This window comes from Carcharhinus amblyrhynchos, chromosome 5, assembly GCF_965287045.1.
Source record: "Carcharhinus amblyrhynchos chromosome 5, sCarAmb.v2.hapA, whole genome shotgun sequence".
Lineage (NCBI taxonomy): Eukaryota > Metazoa > Chordata > Chondrichthyes > Carcharhiniformes > Carcharhinidae > Carcharhinus > Carcharhinus amblyrhynchos.
The window spans coordinates 1,724,855-1,745,175 of record NC_137328.1 but is presented as its reverse complement, the minus strand read 5'-3'; the positions used below and the strand labels follow the sequence as shown (position 1 = coordinate 1,745,175).

General features: G+C 43.7%; 1 protein-coding gene across 3 annotated transcripts in view; it reads left to right on the top strand.

Moving 5' to 3' along the window:
* The window catches only part of ccdc171 (coiled-coil domain containing 171), a 218,560-nt gene that overhangs the window by 54,789 nt on the left and 143,450 nt on the right, over positions 1-20,321 (top strand). For all 3 annotated transcript variants that reach the window (XM_080188307.1, XM_080188306.1, XM_080188308.1), the window contains exon 11: positions 371-477. In XM_080188307.1, coding sequence (XP_080044433.1) covers positions 371-477 — 107 coding nt within the window. The remainder of the gene's footprint in view (positions 1-370; positions 478-20,321) is intronic.

Genomic DNA, 20,321 nt, shown 5'->3' with positions numbered 1-20,321 from the left:
TAGTTTCAGAGTGACGTTAACATAGAAACTTTACATTTTTTTGGTGAATAACTGAAAGGTGGAAATGAGAAAATGCATAGATTCTAGATTAGTGTATTGAAAACATGACAATTTAAACATTAGACTATTTCTGTTTTGCTTATTGTGCAATTCTTGTTATACCGTAAGCTCTCCATAACTTCAGACCTCATTAAGCATGCAATATCTCCCTGTTCAGTAAATCTATAAGTGTACTGATAGAGACTGATATTGACTCATTCTGTAGGTTGCTTGTGAAATTTAGTGGTTTTAGGCATAGTATCTATTTTCTAGCTGTGGTATTATAATACAATATTTAAAAGCTTTATTGTCTTACCATTTCTTCCTTTAGGCAGTCGCAAGGACAAAGAAAAACCCTTAAGCCCCTCTGTCGTCCTTGAGAATTTGAGACATACCTTGACAGATTACCAGAGCAGGCTAGAAGACACATCTAATGAGGTAACACTTGCACTGTTTGGTGCCTAAGATACAGCCCTTGGCCTGCAGCAGTATGTGCTACCCACTCATTACAAAGGTCATGGGAGATTTCAGTGACCACGGGGAGTCCAGGATTGACAGCTTTGCAGATACCTATGGTGTCTGAGGAAACAACATAAAATGTGGCTTTAGTGTTTAATCCTGGAAAAGCAAACATTATTACAGGAACACACCATCAATTTAGACCTTTTAAGATCATCTCACTGGATTCTAATGCTTATTTTGTGGAGTGGAGGCAGAAGAAATATTTAATGCTTCATTGTCCATTTGCTCAACAGGTTGCATACGTGATTGTAAGTGCATGTTTAAGAATAGAATATTGATGATGCACATTCTTTTGAAATACGTATTGTAAAATGACAGTTACCACATTAGCATGTAAAGTGACCCAATGCCTTTACGTGACAGTGAATCGAGCAGCTCAAATATTGCACTTGTTCCTGTGTTTCAAGGGGTAAAATTAAGTTGTTTCTGTTCATGTGAGAATTTCAGAGGGTATTGCAAACTTTTGATAACTAAGAAAATAATTCATTTCTAATTTCTCTAAAAACCTTTTGATCCATCTGCATCAGGAGCATGTAATAGTATAGCGAATACTTTATGAAAATTCTGCCAAGGCCAAAACAAGAAGCTTCAAAGTAACGAGGAACATGTAACCCACGGTGAATTGTTACCAATGAAGATAAATGTCACATGATCCCCAGCAGTGCAGAGGGATTGACACAGCAGGCTTTGGCTCAGGAATGTTCTTAGTTGTGAAACAGTGCCAGAGTAAGCAGAGAGGAGACTCGGAGGGTGGCTCTAGTGAAAGCAGAAGGGAATAGTTTGACAGAAAGAAGAATGAACTGTCAGAGAAAATAAATCGCAAGCTGTGGCGTCTAACTGATGATCTGCCACTCGACGTCCAAGTACAGCATGTGACTGACCCCACCATTGTGTCACAGTAAAGCAGGGACTGACTCATCACAGTTGGATTTTTAAAAAGTACTGGTATTAGCTATTATTGCAACAGATGCACTTTCTTTTTAAAAAGAAAACAGCTTTTTGAATACCTTTGATTACAGTTTTTGCATTATCCAACGGGAATAATTTTAACTTTTGAGTGTTGTGTAGAATGAGTGAAGTTGGTTGGGCCACCCATTGTATCCCTTCCCATTGTTACTTTCCATTGAACTCAATGCCCCAAACTGCTCCTGTACCAGTTGTATTAGTTGGGTTTTCTTTTAGCTTCAGTGACATATTTTCCAGCTCCTGTGAAATCACCAAGCAAATCATAACTTCTGGCAGCTGGTGATAATGTAATCAATACCATACTAAGGATACTCTCTGGACACAGCACAATTGAAGTCCAGACAATTCTTACATCTCTATATGTGATCTGTTTATCTCACTCTTGTGTGCCACCACAGTTCTCCCCCTTTGATATGCTGTATTATCTAAGTGCCTGTTTGGTACCAAATTCCTGTTTGCTTTTTCACATATGCAATTATCGATGGCTGGCAGCAGAAAAGTACTAATGTGTTATCTAAGAGTGAAACAATAACGTGGCCATTCTTGTCCCTGCAAGTTGACATCATCTCAACATGATCTGCAGCATTGAAAAACTGGTAGCAGTGAAATTAGTGAAGCTCCTAAAAATAGCAATCTCCAAGCCTGTTCAAGGAGAAAGAGACATTGAAGAACAAGGACTTTACGCTCGTAGTCTGAGAGTTCATCATTGCTAAAATATTTGGCTTCATGCTTTTGCCATGGAAAATTCTGCTGAAAATTCCACTGGGCTTTCTACTCTCTTTGTTGTTTTGATTCTCTGTTTGGGTACAGCGCATATACAGGTTGTAGTGATCTGCGCCTTAGACGACATGTTTGCAAATACATTCTACAACAGAGACTTTGATGTTTGTAAAGCATTGCTCTTTGAAAAGTAAAATGGAGATTGTTCATAGCTGAGATGTAGCTCTTCAGTTATAAATTGCATGGCAGCACAGACCAGGGACCTGAGTTCAATTCTGGCCTTGGTGACTGTGCAGTCTCCACACAGACATGTCTGCGCAGGTTTCCTCCGTGTGCTCCAGTTTCTTCCCACAGTCCAAGATGTGCAGGTTAGGTGGATTGACCATAGTAAATTGCCCCTTTGTATCCAAAGTTGTCTAGGTTAGAACATAGAACATTACAGCGCAGAACAGGCCCTTCGGCCCACGATGTTGCGCCGACCAGTTAAAAAACAATGACCCTCTAACCTAAACCAATCCCTTTTCATCCATAAACCTATCCACGGATCTCTTAAACGCCCCCAAACTAGACGCATTTACAACTGCAGCAGGCAGGGCATTCCAATCCCTCACCACCCTCTGGGTAAAGAACCTACCCCTGACATCCATCCTATAACTACCCCCCCTTAATTTAAAGCCATGCCCCCTCGTGCTAGCTTTCTCCATCCGAGGAAAAAGGCTATCACTATCCACCCTATCTAAACCTCTAATCATCTTATATGTTTCAATAAGATCCCCTCTTAGCCGCCTTCTTTCTAGCGAAAACAACCCCAAATCCCTCAGTCTCTCCTCATAGGACCTCCCCTCCATACCAGGCAACATCCTGGTAAACCTCCTCTGCACCCTCGCCAAAGCCTCCACATCCTTCCTATAATGTGGGGACCAGAACTGCACACAATACTCCAAGTGCGGCCGCACCAGAGTTGTGTACAGTTGCATCATGACGCTGCGACTCCTAAATTCAATCCCCCTACCAATAAATGCCAAGACACCGTATGCCTTCTTAACAACCTTATCTACTTGATTCCCTACTTTCAGGGATCTATGTACACATACACCTAGATCCCTCTGTTCATCCACACTATTTAGAGTCCTCCCGTTAGCCCTATACTCGACACATCTGTTATTCCTACCAAAGTGAATTACCTCACACTTCTCCACATTAAACTCCATCCGCCACCTCTCGGCCCAGCTCTGCAACCTGTCTAAGTCACCCTGCAAACTACGACACCCTTTCTCACAATCTACCACACCTCCGACTTTGGTGTCATCAGCAAATTTACTAATCCACCCAACTACGCCCTCATCCAGATCATTAATAAAAATTACAAACAGCAGTGGCCCAAAACAGATCCCTGAGGCACACCACTCATAACTGAACTCCATGACGAATATTTACCATCAACCACCACCCTCTGTCTCCTATCTGCTAGCCAATTCCTGATCCAATTTCCTAGATTACCCTCAATCCTATACATCCGCATTTTCTGCAGAAGCCTACCATGGTGAACCTTATCAAACGCCTAACTAAAATCCATGTATACCACGTCAACTGCCTTTCCCCCATCCACCTCTTTGGTCACTTTCTCAAAAAACTCAATAAGGTTAGTAAGGCACGACCTACCCGCTACAAAACCATGCTGGCTATCTCCAATCAATTCATTACTCTCCAAATAACTATAAATCCTATCCCTAATAATTTTTTCTAAAACCTTGCCCACAACAGAAGTAAGACTCACCGGTCTATAATTCCCGGGGAAGTCTCTGTTCCCCTTCTTAAACAACGGGACAACATTTGCTATCCTCCAATCTTCCGGTACTATACCTGAGACCAACGACGACCTGAAGATCAGAGCCAGAGGCTCTGCAATCACCTCTCTTGCCTCCCAGAGAATCCTAGGGTAAATCCTGTCCGGACCAGGGGACTTATCTATTTTCAAACCCTCAAGAATATCCAGCACATCCCCCTTATCAACTGCAATACTGTCTAGTTTACACCCCTGCAACCCAGTGTTCTCCTCAGCTACATTCATGTCCCCCTGCGTGAACACCGAAGAGAAATATTGGTTCAATGCCTCACCAATCTCTTCCGGTTCCACACACAACTTCCCTCTGCTGTCTGTAACTGGCCCTAATCTTGCCCTAACCAACCTTCTGTTCTTAACATACCTATAGAACGCCTTAGGATTCTCCTTAATCCTATCAGCCAAAGTCTTCTCATGTCCTCTTTTAGCCCTTCTTAATTCACTCTTCAACTCCCTCCTAGCCAATCTAAAGCTTTCTAGTGCACTACCTTAGGCAGAATAACCATGGTAAATGTGTGGGGTTACAGGAATAGGGCAGGGGATAGACCTGGATAAGATGCTGTTTTGGAGTCAGTGCAGACTTGATGGGCTGAATGGCCTCCTTTAGTGCTGTGGGGATTCTATGGATTTCTCCTTTTCGGTTTGTGTTCGATCAGCCACTCACGCTCCTCAACCTTGGTCTTGAAATCCTCTCAGACTGAGGCACCTGTGCTACTCTTGTGTAGAATTGGACTGTTGTGAGTAGTGGGCAGGAGGCAAGTAACTGTTCGTGCCATGCATATTTAATGTATTGCAACAATATGGCATTCCTTTCTCCACAAATGCACTGTTGCACCTTTTAAACAGTGGCAGGTCATGCCTTTGAGGTGATTTTCTGGCATGTATGAGAAAAAGCCCAACAAGGAATATTACTTATGGTACAATTTGCCCAAGCCACAAAGTTTGGAGATGAGTCTCGCAGGAATAAAATTCAAAATGTGATGAACTCAGAACATAGGGTTCAGCGTACTAACTGTCAAGGCTCATGCTGAGGTTACATTCACCAATGTACATCCAAAAAGAAGGTGAACAATAAAGTCCTTTTCATTGTATTGTCATAACAATGTAAAAGTGAATGACTTGTGTCTAATATGAACGTCACAAATTAAATGTTCTGGTGGTGACAGAGCATTTTGTAATTAAGTTCTATCTGTGCCAATAAGTAACAACTTTCCTGACAGCGCTGTTTCTTTCCACTGTATCTCTGTCGGTCATATTATGTTTTTGAGTCTCTTAAACGACCAAATTTAAAATTCTCCTAATCTCCACATTTTCTAGCTTTGAAGCACAGCAAGAATTCTGCATTCCTCTGCATCTGGTCTCCTGTGCATCCGTCAGTTCCATTGCTACACGCTTGACAGCTATGCCCTTACTCTGGAGCTGCCTCCTTAAATTCCTTTTGTTTCTCTACCATCCTTTTCTCATTGGATCAAAGGTCATGAATATAAGATTGGATTTATTAGTAACAATAGAAATTCAGGAAGAACTTTTTTACCCAGAGAGTGGTGAGAATGAGAAACTTGGTACCAGAGGGAGTGGTTGAGGTGAATAGCACAGATACATTTAAGCAGAAGTTAGATGAACATATATTGGAGAAAGGACCAGAAGGATAAGCTGATGGGGCTCGATGATGTCAGGTGGGAGGAGGCTTGTTTGCAGCATAAATACCGTTGTTGACCTTTTGGGCTTGGATGGTCTATTTCTGTATTTTATCTTGGTCGAAGTTATTGTGACTCATGTTTCTGATCATTCTCCTTGCTGAATGCCAGCCTGCCATAATTTTGTAAAATTTTCTCCTCCTCTTCGGACTGATGCAAACTGGATAACTGAACAGAAAACCTTGCCTGATAAATTGCTCTTAAATATTTGAAACAAAATTCATTACATGTTGGATTCAATCAATGACCCTGGAATTGAAAGTCCCATTATTTACCAAAGGAGCTATCCAGGCTGTGTAGCATCTCCCTGCACAAAATCTTGAAATGCTGATGGGAAAAATAGCATTCAAAAAATTTTAATAACCCATTTATTTTGTTTATTTTCATGGTTTGATTTATTATGGATTGAGACCAGTTAATTTGTGGTCTGTGTCTGGGGTCTAACTCCTGTAAATGCAGCCGTTGTTCTTTCAAAGCCGCTGGGTGCCTTTTAACCCGGAGCCGAACGGGTTGGAGGCATGTGCCAGTCCATGTTCAGTTCTTGATTTTAAACTCTTTCAAACTCTAGGTCATTGCCCAGGGGTTGGGTACAAATGTAATCACTTGCTGACTGAAAGACATCAGAAGCTTTTGCTCAGTGGCCGCTGTTGAGAAGGGTGTGCCCCATTTTGACCCGGCAATGTGCAACAATTCCTGATGCCTTTCTGGTCAGCAGCAAGATACAGTGTATATAGTGTATAACTATCATGAGTGGGGAAAAAATGAGAAGTTTGCAACTTTGATAGATTGTACATTGGGAGTCTGTTCCTTGAATATCTTAATACAGTGGAAGCTTAATTAATCTACTCTGGTTTTGACTTGATTTATTATTGTCATGTGTGTTAGGATGCAGTGGAAAGCATTGTTTCTTGCGTGCTATGCAACTGTTCATATGGAAGAAAAGGAGAGAATGCAGGATGTGGTGTAACAGTCATAGCAAGGGTGTAGAGAAAGATTAACTTAATTACGAGGTAGATCCATTCAAAAGACTGGCAGTAGGGAAGAAGCTGGTTTTGAGTTGGTTGGTACGTGATCTCAGACTTTTTGTATACTTTTTCCAATGGAAGATGGTCGAAGAGAGTATGTCCAGGGTGCTTGGGATTCTTGATTATGCTGGCTGCTTTCCAAGGTAATGGGAAATGTTGACAGTGCCAATGAATGGTAGGCTGGTTTGAGTGATATACTGGGCTTCATTCACACTGCGGTCTTAGACAGAGCAGGAGCCATACCAAGCTATGATACAACCAGAAAGAATGCTTTCTGTGTGGTGTATCTGTAAAAGTTGGCGAGAATTGTAGCCAAATTTTGAATCATCATAGAACCGTAGAATCATAGAATCCTACAGTGCAGAAAGAGGCCCTTTGGCCCATCAAGTCTGCACTGAACACAATCCCACCCAGGCCCTACCCCATATCCCTATATACTATACCCACTAATCCCTCTAACCTACACATCCCTGGACACCAAGAGGCAATTTCTTAACATGGCCAGTTAATCTAACCCGCACATCTTTGGACTGTGGGAAGAAACCAGAGTACCCGGAGGAAACCCACGCAGACGTGAGGAGAATGTGCAAACTCCACACATAAGAACATAAGAAATAGGAGCAGGAGTAGGCCATCTAGCCCTTCGAGCCTGCCCTGCCATTCAATAAGATCATGGCTGATCTGAAGTGGATCAGTTCCACTTTTCCGCTTTCTCCCCATAGCCCTTAATTCCCTTGTCTGTCAAAAACCTATCTACCCGTGACTTAAATATATTTAGTGAGGTAGCCTCCACCACTTCAACGGGCAGAGAATTCCAGAGATTCACCACCCTTTGAGTGAAGAAGTTCCTCCTCAACTCCGTTCTAAACTGCACCCCCCCTTATCTTGAGGCTGTGCCCTCTAGTCCTGCTGTCCTTTCTGAGCGGGAAGAATCTCTCTACCTCTACCCTATCCATCCCTTTCATTATCTTATACGTCTCTATAAGATCCCCCCTCATTCTTCTAAACTCCAGCGAGTACAGACCCAGTCTATTCAGTCTCTCTTCATAGTCTAACCCCCTCATCTCCGGAATCAGCCTAGTGAACTTCCTCTGCACTCCCTCCAAGGCCAAAATATCCTTGCACAAGTGCGGCGACCAAAACTGCACACAGTACTCCAGCTGCGGCCTCACCAGTGCCCTGTACGGTTGCAGCAAGACCTCTCTGCTTTTATATTCTATCCCCCTCGCTATAAAGGCCAGCATTCCATTCGCCTTCTTGATCACCTGCTGCACCTGCAGACTGGGTTTTTGTGACTCATGCACAAGGACCCCGAGGTCCCTCTGCACCGTAGCATGCTGCAGCTTTTCACCCTTTAAATAGTAATCCCTGTTACTATTATTTCTGCCAAAGTGGATAACCTCACACTTGCTAACATTGTACTCCATCTGCCAGGTCCTCGCCCACTCGCTCAGTCTATCCAGATCCCTCTGCAGACTTTCCACACCTTCTGCACAATTTGCTTTTCCACTCATCTTCCTGTCATCAGCAAATTTAGTTACCCTGTACACTCAGCCCCCTCCTCCAGATCATCTATATAAATGGTAAATAGCTGAGGCCCCAGCACCGATCCCTGCGGCACTCCACTAGTCACCAACCGCCAATCAGAATAGCACCCATTGATGCCAACTTTCTGCCTCCTATTAGACAACCAATCCTCTATCCACGCTAACACCTTACCCCCAACTCCATGCCCCCTAACCTTCTGAAGCAACCTTTTGTGCGGCACCTTATCAAACGCCTTTTGAAAATTGAGAAACACCACATCCACCGGTTCCCCTCTGTCTCCCACACAGACAGTGACCCGAGCCAGGCATTGAACCGAGGACCCTGGAGCTGTGAAGCAGCAGTGCTAACCGCTGTGCTACCATGCCGTGAGAAAGTAGAGGCATTGGTGGACTTAGTTAACCATAACATCTGCATGGAGAGATCAGATCAGGACAGGTTGATGATCTGGACACCAAAACACTTAAGCTCTTGACCATTTCTGTTTCATCCCCATTGACGGACATGTTCTCTTTTACGCTTCCTGAATTCGATGACAATGACCGATGAGGGAGAGATTATTGTCGTTGTGCTAGTTCACCAGATTCTCTATCTCATTCCTCTACTGTGTCTTGTCATTGTTTGAGGTCCAACCTCAAACAATGATGGGGTCAACAGCAAACTTGAAAATCGAATTGGAGGGGAATTTTCCCACACAGTCAAAGGTGTATAAGGAGTATAGTAAAGGACTGAGAACATGCCTTGCAGAGCATCGCTGTTGAGGATGGTCGTGAAGGAGGTGTTGTTCAAGAAGACGGACCAAGCTAGAATCCCAGGCTAGCCACACAGACTCCCGCCGACTATGGCAAGGATACCGATGTCAGGTTCTTATTCATAGACCACAGCTCAGCCTTTAACACCATTACTTCTGGTGTTGTTGCCTATACTTATTGACTGCAGTCTGTGGGTTAGGAAGTCTAGGATCTAGTTGTAAAGAGAGGAGTTGAGCCCCAGGCCACAAAGTTTGGAGATGAATCTCATAGGAATAACGGTGTTAAAGGCTGAGCTGTAGTCCATGAATAGAGGCCTGTTATCTAAATGCTCCAGCATTGAGCGTAGGGCCACAAAGATGGCACCTGTTGTGGTAATTCAGGCAGTTTGAGAGGCAGGAATTGATTTGTGCCATGACTAACCTTTAGAAGCACTTCATAATGATGGATGTCAGAGCCACCAGATACTAGTCATGCAGGCACACTGTGCCTGGCTTTTCTTTGGTACTGGAATGATGGTCATCATCTTGAAGCAGTTAGGGACCTCAGATTGGTCTAAAGACAGGTTAAAGATGTCTGCGAATACCTCCGCCAGCTGGTCCGTGCAGGACCTGAGAGCTCATCTGGGTACCCCATCTGGGCCAGTTGCCTTCCATGGGTTGACTTTTGAGAAGGCTGCTCAGACATTGGCAGTGGTGACCTTGGATACAGGTTCTTCTGGGATGGAGGCAGTGCTGTCTTTGACTTCTTGCATAGTATGTGTTGAGCTCATCGGGGAAGGGTGCATTGGAGCCGATGATTTTTATCTGCCTTCATTTTGTAGCCTGTTATGTCTTGCAGACCTTTCCATAGTCGTTAGGTGTCTGTGTGTCTAGCCTGGGATTCTAGCTTGGTCCAGTACTGTCTTTTTGCATCTTTGGATCTCCATAGATCATATCTGGCTTTCATGTATTGGTTAGGGCCGCCTGACTTAAATGCTTCAGACCTAGACTTCAGGCAAGGGATATCCCAGTTCATCTATGGTTTCCAGTTGGGAAACACGTGGATTTGGAGGTTAAAATTGATTTTTTTTTTCCTCAGGAGTTTCCAATGATTTAACCTGGAACTGCCTCTGTTATTAATTTAGTTGTGGATCTCTAGGTTTGCTGCTTGTCAGTGAAAATTTAAAATCTACCTTTCACAGGATGTGGGTGTCACTGGATCGGCCCCCATTTATTGCCTGTTCCTAACTGCCCCTTGAGATGATGGTAGTGAGCTTTCTTTTTGAAGCCCTGCAATCCGTGTGGTGTAGGTATATCCACAGTATTGTTAGGGAAGCAGTTTCATGATTTTGACCCAGCAACAGTGAAGGATCTGTGTGGCTTGGAGGCAGATTCCCGTGTGTCTACACCCTTGTATATATAGGTGATTAAGATTACTGCTTTGGAAGGGGCTGTTGAAGGAGGCTTGATGAGTTGTTGCAGTGCATCTTATAGATGGCACACACTGCTGCAAATGAGAGTCAGTAGGGAAGGAATGAATGTTTATAGAAGGTGTGCCAATGAAGCAGGCTGCTTGGTCCTGAATGGTGTTTCACTTCTTCAATGTTGTTGGAGCTGCACTTTGCCAGGCAAGTGGGGAGCATTCCGCCACACTCCTAATCTGTGCCTTGCTAATGGTGGACAAACCCTGGAGAGTTAACACGTGAGTTACTCTCCACATAATTCCAAGCTTCTGACCTGGTCTTGTAGCCACAGTATTAAATGGCTGACTCAGTTCAATTTCTGGTCATTGGTACCTTCCCCACCCCCAAGATATTGATAGTGGGTGATTTGGTGGTGGGAATGCCATTGAATGTCAAGGGAAGATGGTTATTGCCTGCCACTTGTGTGAAGTGAATATTACTTGCCATTTATTGGTGAAAACTTGAATGTTATCCAGATCTTGATGTACATGGACAAAGATGGCTTCACTATCTGAGGAATCATGAATGGTGCTGAACACTATGCAATCATCCACAAACATCACCGCTTCTGACCTTTTGGTGTGGGAAGTTCACAGATGAAGTGACTAGAAATGATTGGGCCTGGGACACTACCCTGAGGAACTCCTGCAATGATGTCTGAAAGCTGAGATGACTGACATCCAACAACCACAACCATCTTCCTTTGTGCCAGTGGAACGTTTCCCCCTGATTGCCATTGATTTCAGATTTTCTAGGTCTCCTTGTTGCTGCACTCAGTTAAATGCAGTCTTGATGTCCAGGTCTGTGACTCTCACCTCACTTCTGGAGTTCAGCTCTTTTTTTCCATGTTTGGATCAAGGCTGCAGTGAGGTCAGGAGTGAGTGGCTCTGGCAGAACCCAAACTGAGGAGGAGGAGGTTCCACAAATATCCCATCCTTGATGATGGGAGAACTCAGCACAACAGTAAAAACGATAAAGATTGTAGTATTTCGCTATAGTCTTCAGTTGGAATGGATGATCCATCTCAACTTCCTCCTGAGATATCCAGCATCTCAGATATCAGTCTTTAGCCAATTCAATTCATTACACATGATATCAATAAATGGTTGAAGGCACCAGATCCTGCAAATGCTATGAGCCCTGACAACATTCCAGCAATAGTACTGAAGACTTGTGCTTCAGAATTAGCTGCACCTTTAGCCGAGCTGATCCTGTGCACAAGCACCAGTCCAGCAATGTGGAAAATTGTCCAATGCCCACATACAAATAACAGGACAAATTCATCCAGACAATTACCGGCCTAGTCTACTCTCAGTCATCAGCACAGTGATGGATGGAGGTTGGTGTCGACAGTGCTATTAAGTGATACGTACTCAGCAATAACCTGCTCACTGATGCTCAGTTTGGATTCTGCCAGAGCCACTCATTCCTGACCTCACTGCAGCCTTGATCCAAACATGCAGAAGGCAAGCTCCAGAATCTAAAGAACAGGACATTCCAGAATCAAGGGAATGAAAAGAAGAGTTCCAGGCAGACTTAAGTCAAGGGGACAATGAACCAATATCTGAATGAAGTATTGCTCACTGAAGTTAAAGGAGCAGAGAGAAACTTTAGCTAAAATAGAGCTTCAGGGTATAGACCTAGCATAGCTGGCTAGCAAGAAGCCAGACATCTAAAGTAATCCGAAGGTTAATGTCAGCTTAATATGGCCAGTGAAGTAGTGGTGGTCTGTTGACATGGCTAGGTACCTGACAAATTGTGTAGAAGCCTGAATGTATGTTGATCCAGGGTAGATGAATACTGAAAGGTCAAAACCTTGATGAGCGCATCTGAGAAGACAGCCTTGTGTGGGAGAATATTCCAAAGTGTTTTTCAAGAGTGGAGTTGGGAAAATCTTATAGAAGTCAGCATTCTAGTGAGGCCAGTTCGGTCACAGTATAACAGACACCTGGGGGAGATTTGATGAGAAATTCATAGAAGTTGTTTTGAGCGGCATCTGTCACTTGGTTTCAGAGTGTGGTACACGGACAGTGTACTTCTTGAGAACTTTAGAGTAAACTTTTTATCCTTAAAAAACTGTACATGGCTGAGGCGAAGGAATAGTAAATTGTAGTTAATCTAATTTAGTAAATATTACTAAATGTTCATTGGCAGTCCTGTGACTCTGTTCATCTGTATCTCTGAACAAAAAAAAAAGTTAGGATCTATCAAGCTGAGTTCTACTCGGGGACCTTACTGTCGATTAGTAACATCAGCTGGATCGTAACAGGTTCCATTAGTTTCCTAATTCTTCTGAAAGGTCAATAGACTTGTAATTGTCCATGAATATAGGAATTGCATTCACCTGGTTTCAGTTCATGGGGAGTTCTCCATTATTCATCATTTCACATATCATTTATCCCAGCTGAGATATCCATCCTTCCAAGGGAATTTCAACCTAAACTGATGTTTGCGTTAAATATTTTTAGAGTTTTGCCTGGTGAAAAATCCTTCAAGCCATTTAACATGTTTACTGTTTCCTGTAAATTTTCACTTTAAACCATGTGAATCCCTTCTGGTTTCAATTTCCTCCTATAATTGTCTTTATTTTGGAAGTATTGAAGGGATGTAGTTTTTTTGTTGCTGTATATTCCTCTCCAATTCTCTCTTGACTGCCCAATTTCTTAAAAACCCGATTATTTGTAGTTCTGTTCTGTGCCCTGCGGTTATCTCTCTGGAAGCTATGCAAGTTTCCTGTTTTAATTGTCCTATTCTTTCATCTGAATTTTTTTCTGTTCAGCCTTGCCATAAAGTTTATTCTTGATTTAAAAGGGTGTCCGTTTATTCTAGACCAATTTACCCTCAAGTCAGTATTGCTAAACTTTGCTCCTGTGCCCAAGAATGTATCTTGTGTTAAGTTGTATACTAAGGTTTGGTTCAATGTCTGCACTTATTCCCAGTCAGATTGAATGTTGATGCTTAACAATTCACTTGCTTCTACTTCTCAGTTGGAAGGAGCAAGTTTAGAAGACAACTTGCTCTTTGGTGGAGTTTCATGATGCACGTTCAGAAGACAGTTGTGAACAATGTTGACAGAGTTCTTCCTTGTAAAATATTTTTCATTTTGGGATTGTTGAAGTCATCAATCATTATCTTCTGCCTTTGCTCATTTTTAGCAAGTCATTCCACTTCTTTTGACCAAACTATTTGGGAAACTTTCAAATTTTATTTAGCATTTTTCTTATGACGCATATAGCTACAGAATTTTGCAGTATAAATTTTCAAAAATAAGAATATGAATGCAACCGATCCAAGAAAAGGAAGCTTAGGTGACATTTTTAAAAAGCATCTCTGATAGAAAGCAAATAAATACTTCAAACAATTTCAGATTTATAAATAGGTGCACTTGTGAGTGAATAACAAATATTGTTGGCCTGACCTCCTTTGTGAAATGCTCATTTAAGCATGATGTTTTGTGGGTGGACAAAGTAAGTAGGTGTGAAGAGTAGGCGATATTTGGTATTAATGAGACAGTTAGCCTGCTGCCCACTCTAAATTAGCCCAGGGTCATTGTTCAAAGTAAATCTGTTGAAATATGCCTAAGGAGTACTGCCTTGGGGAAACAATACCATTTTATATTGCTGTGTTAGTCTTATTTGGTTAGCTATCTATGTATATTTTCATTAGTGGGTTTAAGTACCTGCATTTGATTAATGAACTATATTTTACTATTGACCCTGGAATTTCTCATATTAACATCATCATTTGATTGATGACATTGATTGATGTTTCAGTAAGTTTGTCCTAGATCTGGGATTGCAAATCCAAAATCTAAAGAGATGCAAATAGGGAAATGGCTTCGAGGAAAGGCAGTAATTGGAGCATGCTCCCTAACAGTACTTTGGGTATCCTGAACCACATGGACTGCAGCAGTTCAAGAAGTGGATATGCCGGTGTTGGACTGGGGTAAACACAGTAAAAAGTCTGACAACACCAAGTTTAAGTCCAACCGATTTATTTGATAGTAAACTCACAAGCTTACGGGGTTTGCAGAGGAGGTTTACTAGGCTGATTCCGGAGTTGAGGGGGTTGAACTATGAGGAGAGGCTGAATAAACTAGGCTTGTACTCGTTAGAGTTTAGAAGAATGAGGGGAGATCTCATTGAGACGTATAAGATGTTGAATGGGATGGATAGGATAGAGCTGGAGAGGCTCTTCCCGCTCAGAAAGTACAGTAGGACTAGAGGGCACAGCCTCAGGGTAAAGGGGGGGCGGTTTAGAACGGAGTTGAGGAGGAACTTCTTCACTCAAAGGGTGGTGAATCTCTGGAATTCTCTGCCCGCTGAAGTGGTGGAGGCTGCCTCGCTCAATATTTTTAAGACGCGGGTTGATAGGTTTTTGATAGGCAAGGGGATTAAGGGTTATGGGGAGAGGGCGGGAATGTGGAACTGAGCCACGACAGATCAGCCATGATCTTATTGAATGGCGGGGCAGGCTCGAGGGGCTAGATGGCCTACTCCTGCTCCTATTTCTTATGTTCTTATGTTTGTCCCTTTGTTTATAACTGTCTGTGCTTTGTATGCTCTGTCTGAGGCCAGAACTCTCCATTCACCTGACGAAGGGACAAACCCCGAAAGCTTGTGAGTTTACTATCAAATAAATCGGTTGGACTTAAACCTGGTGTGGTCAGACTTTTTACGCAGTCCAAGAAGGCAGCTAACTACCACCTTATCAAGGGCAAGTGTGAGGGAAGTTTTTTTTTATATTTTTACTTTTCTGCTGGTAATTGATTCAGGGATGGCAGTTCAGGCTGTAAGCTGCATCTCCTGTGGGATGTATGTAGTGAGGGACTCCCACAGTGTTTCAGGTGATTTTACTTGTGGGAAGTGTGTTAGATTGCAGTTTCTGGAGGAGCATGTAAAGGAGCTGGAAGGGGAATTAGAGGAGCTCCGTATAATTCGGGAAGTGGAGCAGGACATAGAAAGGAGTTATAAGGAGATAGTCACTCCTAGGAATAAGTCTTGGGTCACTGCCAGGAAGAGGGGCAAAAAGCAGTTGGGGGGACAATCCCCTGGGGCTGTTCCCCTCCAAAATAGGTTTTCGGTCCTGGAGGCTACAGTTGAGGAGAAATCAACTGGGGATAGCCAAAGGGAGCAGGTCTCTGGGGGTGAGCCTATTGGCAAGCCTCAGGTGGTTAGGGGTAAGAGATTGGGCCTCGTGATTGGGGACTCCACAGTTATGGGGACGGATAGGAGAGTTGGAGGTAAGGGTAGGGACTCTGGGCTGGTGTGTTGCCTACCAGGGGCTGGGGTCCAGGATGTATCGGACAGAGTATTCAGGACTCTTAGGGGAGAGGGAGATCAACCCCAAGTTATAGTTCATGTGGGGACACATGACATAGGGAGATTAAGGGAAGGGGATATTAAGCAAAGATTTATGGAGTTGGGGTGGAAACTCAAGGCGAAGTCAGAAAGAGTAGTTATATCTGGACTCTTGCCTGTGCCACGGGATAGTTTAGAGAGGAATAGGGAGAGGGAAAGTTTGAACTCGTGGCTGAGGGGATGGTGCAGGAGGGAGGGGTTCAGGTACTTGAGCAATTGGGGCTCATTCTGGGGAAGGTGGGACCTCTATAAGAGGGATGGTCTACACCTGAACCAGAGGGGAATCTATATCCTGGGGGGTAAATTTGCAAAAGCGATGCAGGAAGGTTTAAACTGATTCGGAGGGGGGGAGGGATAGTGAGGAAAGGGGGTGAAAGTGAGGGGGGGCATAGTTGGGGAATGCAAGGCACGGCATAGTGGGGGTGGGGCGGAGCAGGGTTTGAAATGCGTGTACTTTAATGCGAGGAGTATTCGCAATAAAGTGGATGAACTTGCAGCGTGGATCAGTACCTGGGACTTTGATGTTGTGGCCATTTCTGAGACTTGGATAGAGCAGGGTCAGGAATGGATGTTGCAGGTTCCGGGGTACAAATGCTTTAGTCGGAGTAGAGAAGAAGGTAGAAGGGGGGGTGGGGTAGCATTGCTAGTCAAGGACTGTATCACAGTGTCGGAGAGAAAGTTTGATGAGGACTTGTCAGTTGAGGTAGTATGGGCGGAGATTAGAAATAGGAGAGGAGAGGTCACCCTGTTGGGAGTCTTTTATAGACCTCCTAAAAGTTCTAGAGAGGTTGAGGAAAGGATTGCGGAGACAATCCTGGTTAGGAGTGAAAGTAATAGGGTAATTGTTATGGGGGACTTTAACTTTACGAATATTGATTGGAGTTGCTATAGTTCTAGCTCGCTAGAGGGGTCAGTGTTTGTACAGAGCGTGCAGGAAGGTTTTTTGTCTCAGTATGTAGACAGGCCAACTAGAGGTGAGGCTATATTGGATTTGGTGCTGGGAAATGAGCCAGACCAGGTGCTAGACTTGGAAGTTGGTGTGCATTTTGGTGATAGTGACCACAATTCGGTTACGTTCACCTTAGTAATGGGAAGAGATAGGCATGAACCTCGGGTCAGCAATTTTAGCTGGGGTAAGGGCGATTATGAGGCTATCAGGAGTGAGTTAGGAAGCATGGATTGGATTAGGGGATTACAGGGACTGGGAACGTCTGAAATGTGGAGTTTTTTCAAGGAGCAGCTACTGCGAGTCCTTGATAGGTATGTCCCTGTCAGGCATGGTGGATTTGGTAGATCTAGGGAACCGTGGTGCACTAAAAGAGTTGAGTCGATGGTTAAAAAGAAAAAGGAGGCTTATGTTCGGATGAGATTGGAGGGCTCAGATAGTGCACTAGAAAGCTTTAGATTGGCTAGGAGGGAGTTGAAGAGTGAGTTGAGAAGGGCTAAAAGAGGACATGAGAAGACTTTGGCTGATAGGATTAAGGAGAATCCTAAGGCGTTCTATAGGTATGTCAAGAACAGAAGGTTGGTCAGGGCAAGATTAGGGCCAGTTACAGACAGCAGGGGGAAGTTGTGTGTGGAACCGGAGGAGATTGGAGAAGTATTGAACCAATATTTCTCTTCGGTGTTCACGCAGGGGGACATGAATATAGCTGAGGAGGACATTGGGTTGCAGGGGTGTAAAATAGACAGTATTACGGTTGATAAAGGGGATGTGCTGGAAATTCTTGAGGGGCTGAAAATAGATAAGTCCCCTGGTCCGGATGGGATCTACCCTAGGATTCTCTGGGAGGCTAGAGAGGTGATTGCAGAGCCTCTGGCTCAGATCTTCAGGTCGTCATTGGTCTCTGGTGTAGTCCCGGAGGATTGGAGGATAGCGAATGTTGTCCCATTGTTTAAGAAGGGGAACAGAGACTTTGCCGGGAATTATAGACCGGTGAGTCTTACTTCTGTTGTGGGCAAGGTTTTAGAAAAAATTATTAGGGATAGGATTTATAGTTATTTGGAGTGTAATGAATTGATTAGAAATAGTCAGCATGGTTTTGTAGCGGGTAGGTCGTGCCTTACTAACCTTATTGAGTTTTTTGAGAAGGTGACCAAAGAGGTGGATGGGGGCAAGGCAGTTGACGTGGTATACATGGATTTTAGTAAGGCGTTCGATAAGGTTCACCATGGTAGGCTTCTGCAGAAAATGCAGATGTATGGGATTGTGGGTAATCTAGGAAGTTGGATCAGGAATTGGCTATCAGATAGGAGACAGAGGGTGGTGGTGGATGGTAAATATTCATCATGGAGTACAGTTACGAGTGGTGTGCCTCAGGGATCTGTTTTGGGGCCACTGTTGTTTGTAATTTTTATTAATGATCTGGATGAGGGTATAGTTGGGTGGATTAGTAAATTTGCTGATGACACCAAAATTGGAGGTGTGGTAGATTGTGAGGAAGGGTGTCATAGTCTGCAGGGAGACTTAGATAGGTTGCAGAGCTGGGCCGAGAGGTGGCGGATGGAATTTAATGCGGAGAAGTGTGAGGTAATTCACTTTGGTAGGAGCAACAGATGTGTCGAGTATAGGGCTAACGGGAGGACTTTGAATAGTGTGGATGAACAGAGGGATCTAGGTGTGTGTGTACATAGATCCCTGAAAGTTGGGAATCAAGTAGATAAGGTTGTTAAGAAGGCGTATGGTGTCTTGGCGTTTATTGGTAGGGGGATTGAATTTAGGAGTCGCAGTGTAATGTTGCAACTGTACACTACTCTAGTGCGGCCGCACTTAGAGTACTGTGTGCAGTTCTGGTCCCCGCATTACAAGAAGGATGTGGAGGCGTTGGAGAGGGTGCAGAGGAGGTTTACTAGGATGTTGCCTGGTATGGTGGGGAGGTCCTATGAGGAGAGACTGAGGGATTTAGGGTTGTTTTCGTTGGAAAGAAGGCGGCTAAGAGGGGATCTTATTGAAACATATAAGATGATTAGAGGTTTAGATAGGGTGGATAGTGATAGCCTTTTTCCTCGGATGGAGAAAGCTAGCACGAGGGGGCATGGCTTTAAATTAAGGGGGGGTAGCTACAGGACGGATGTCAGGGGTAGGTTCTTTACCCAGCGGGTGGTGAGGGATTGGAATGCCCTGCCTGCTGCGGTTGTAAATGCGTCTAGTTTGGGGGCGTTTAAGAGATCTCTGGATAGGTTTATGGACGAAAAGGGATTGGTATAGGCTAGTGGGTCATTGTTTTTGTAACTGGTCGGCGCAACATCGTGGGCCGAAGGGCCTGTTCTGCGCTGTAATGTTCTATGTTCTATGTTCTAAGTAAGGAAGGGCAATAAATGTTGGCCTAGCCAGCAGCGCCCACATCCCATGTATGAATAAAATAAGCTTCAAAGTTATTTATAGGATTGAACTGTTTTATTATGCCAACGAATGGGTGAGGACACCCACAATTATGAAATGGGGTGAAACCATATTAAAGGATTGGATGGGAATGTATCTGATATAAGGTTCTTTCCTTGAAGAAGGGATTGGATGGGTGTGTTTGCATCATGGACCATACAATATTATTTTAGTTGTTGCTACTAAATGGATGAATAAAGACATAAGGGAAAAATTGAAGGAAGGCAGAGGCACACTAAGTACATGGAGAGAGGAGGACAGCTTGATAAAGGAGAATATGTGGAGAAATAAAAAACATTACAACAAATTAATCAGCAAAATAGACCGATTATTGACAAATGAATTGGAGCACAAATAAGACTGAGGTATTGCATTTTGCTAAGAAAATCAAGGGCAGAGTTTCACCTTTCTGAGTGGGGACCCAATGTCCAGCTTGAATCCAGGTCTCAAATGTGCTGGGAGGGGAGCGGGACCTCCGTTTTATTGGTGATAGATCATGAACAAGCTACGGCCAAGTTTGCTGCACTCTGCAGGTTGGCCAGCTGCCTCCAAGAGCTGCGGGCCAAGCAGAGGCTAGCAACTTGGCAATGCCCCACCAAGAGTGATCGTTACTGCTGAGGAATGTAGGGACTCTGCAGCCTGCATGAGGTAACCTGAATAAACTTATTAATATTTATAACTATGGAGGGGAAACTCTTTTGACTTGATCTCAAAGTTGCCCTCCCTGACCGCAGTACCCTGTTGAAGTGAAAAAGTACAGCTTCTGCACCAAATCCATGCTGTTGGAAGTCAGTCCTGCCATCGGTAAAATGCTCCGATAACCGGAGCAATGTGGGGGACTGATCCAACCTAGCTAAAAGTGGCTGAATGGCCTTCTCTCCCTCCTTATGTTTGTATCCTATTAACGGTACATCTTTTATCATGATATTTTACATTTTTCACCCTTTTTTTAAACAGCAATTGACTTTGATATAACTTCAGTTTCTTGCATTAGACAGAATTGGGTGTTATACTGCTGTGTTCATTCAG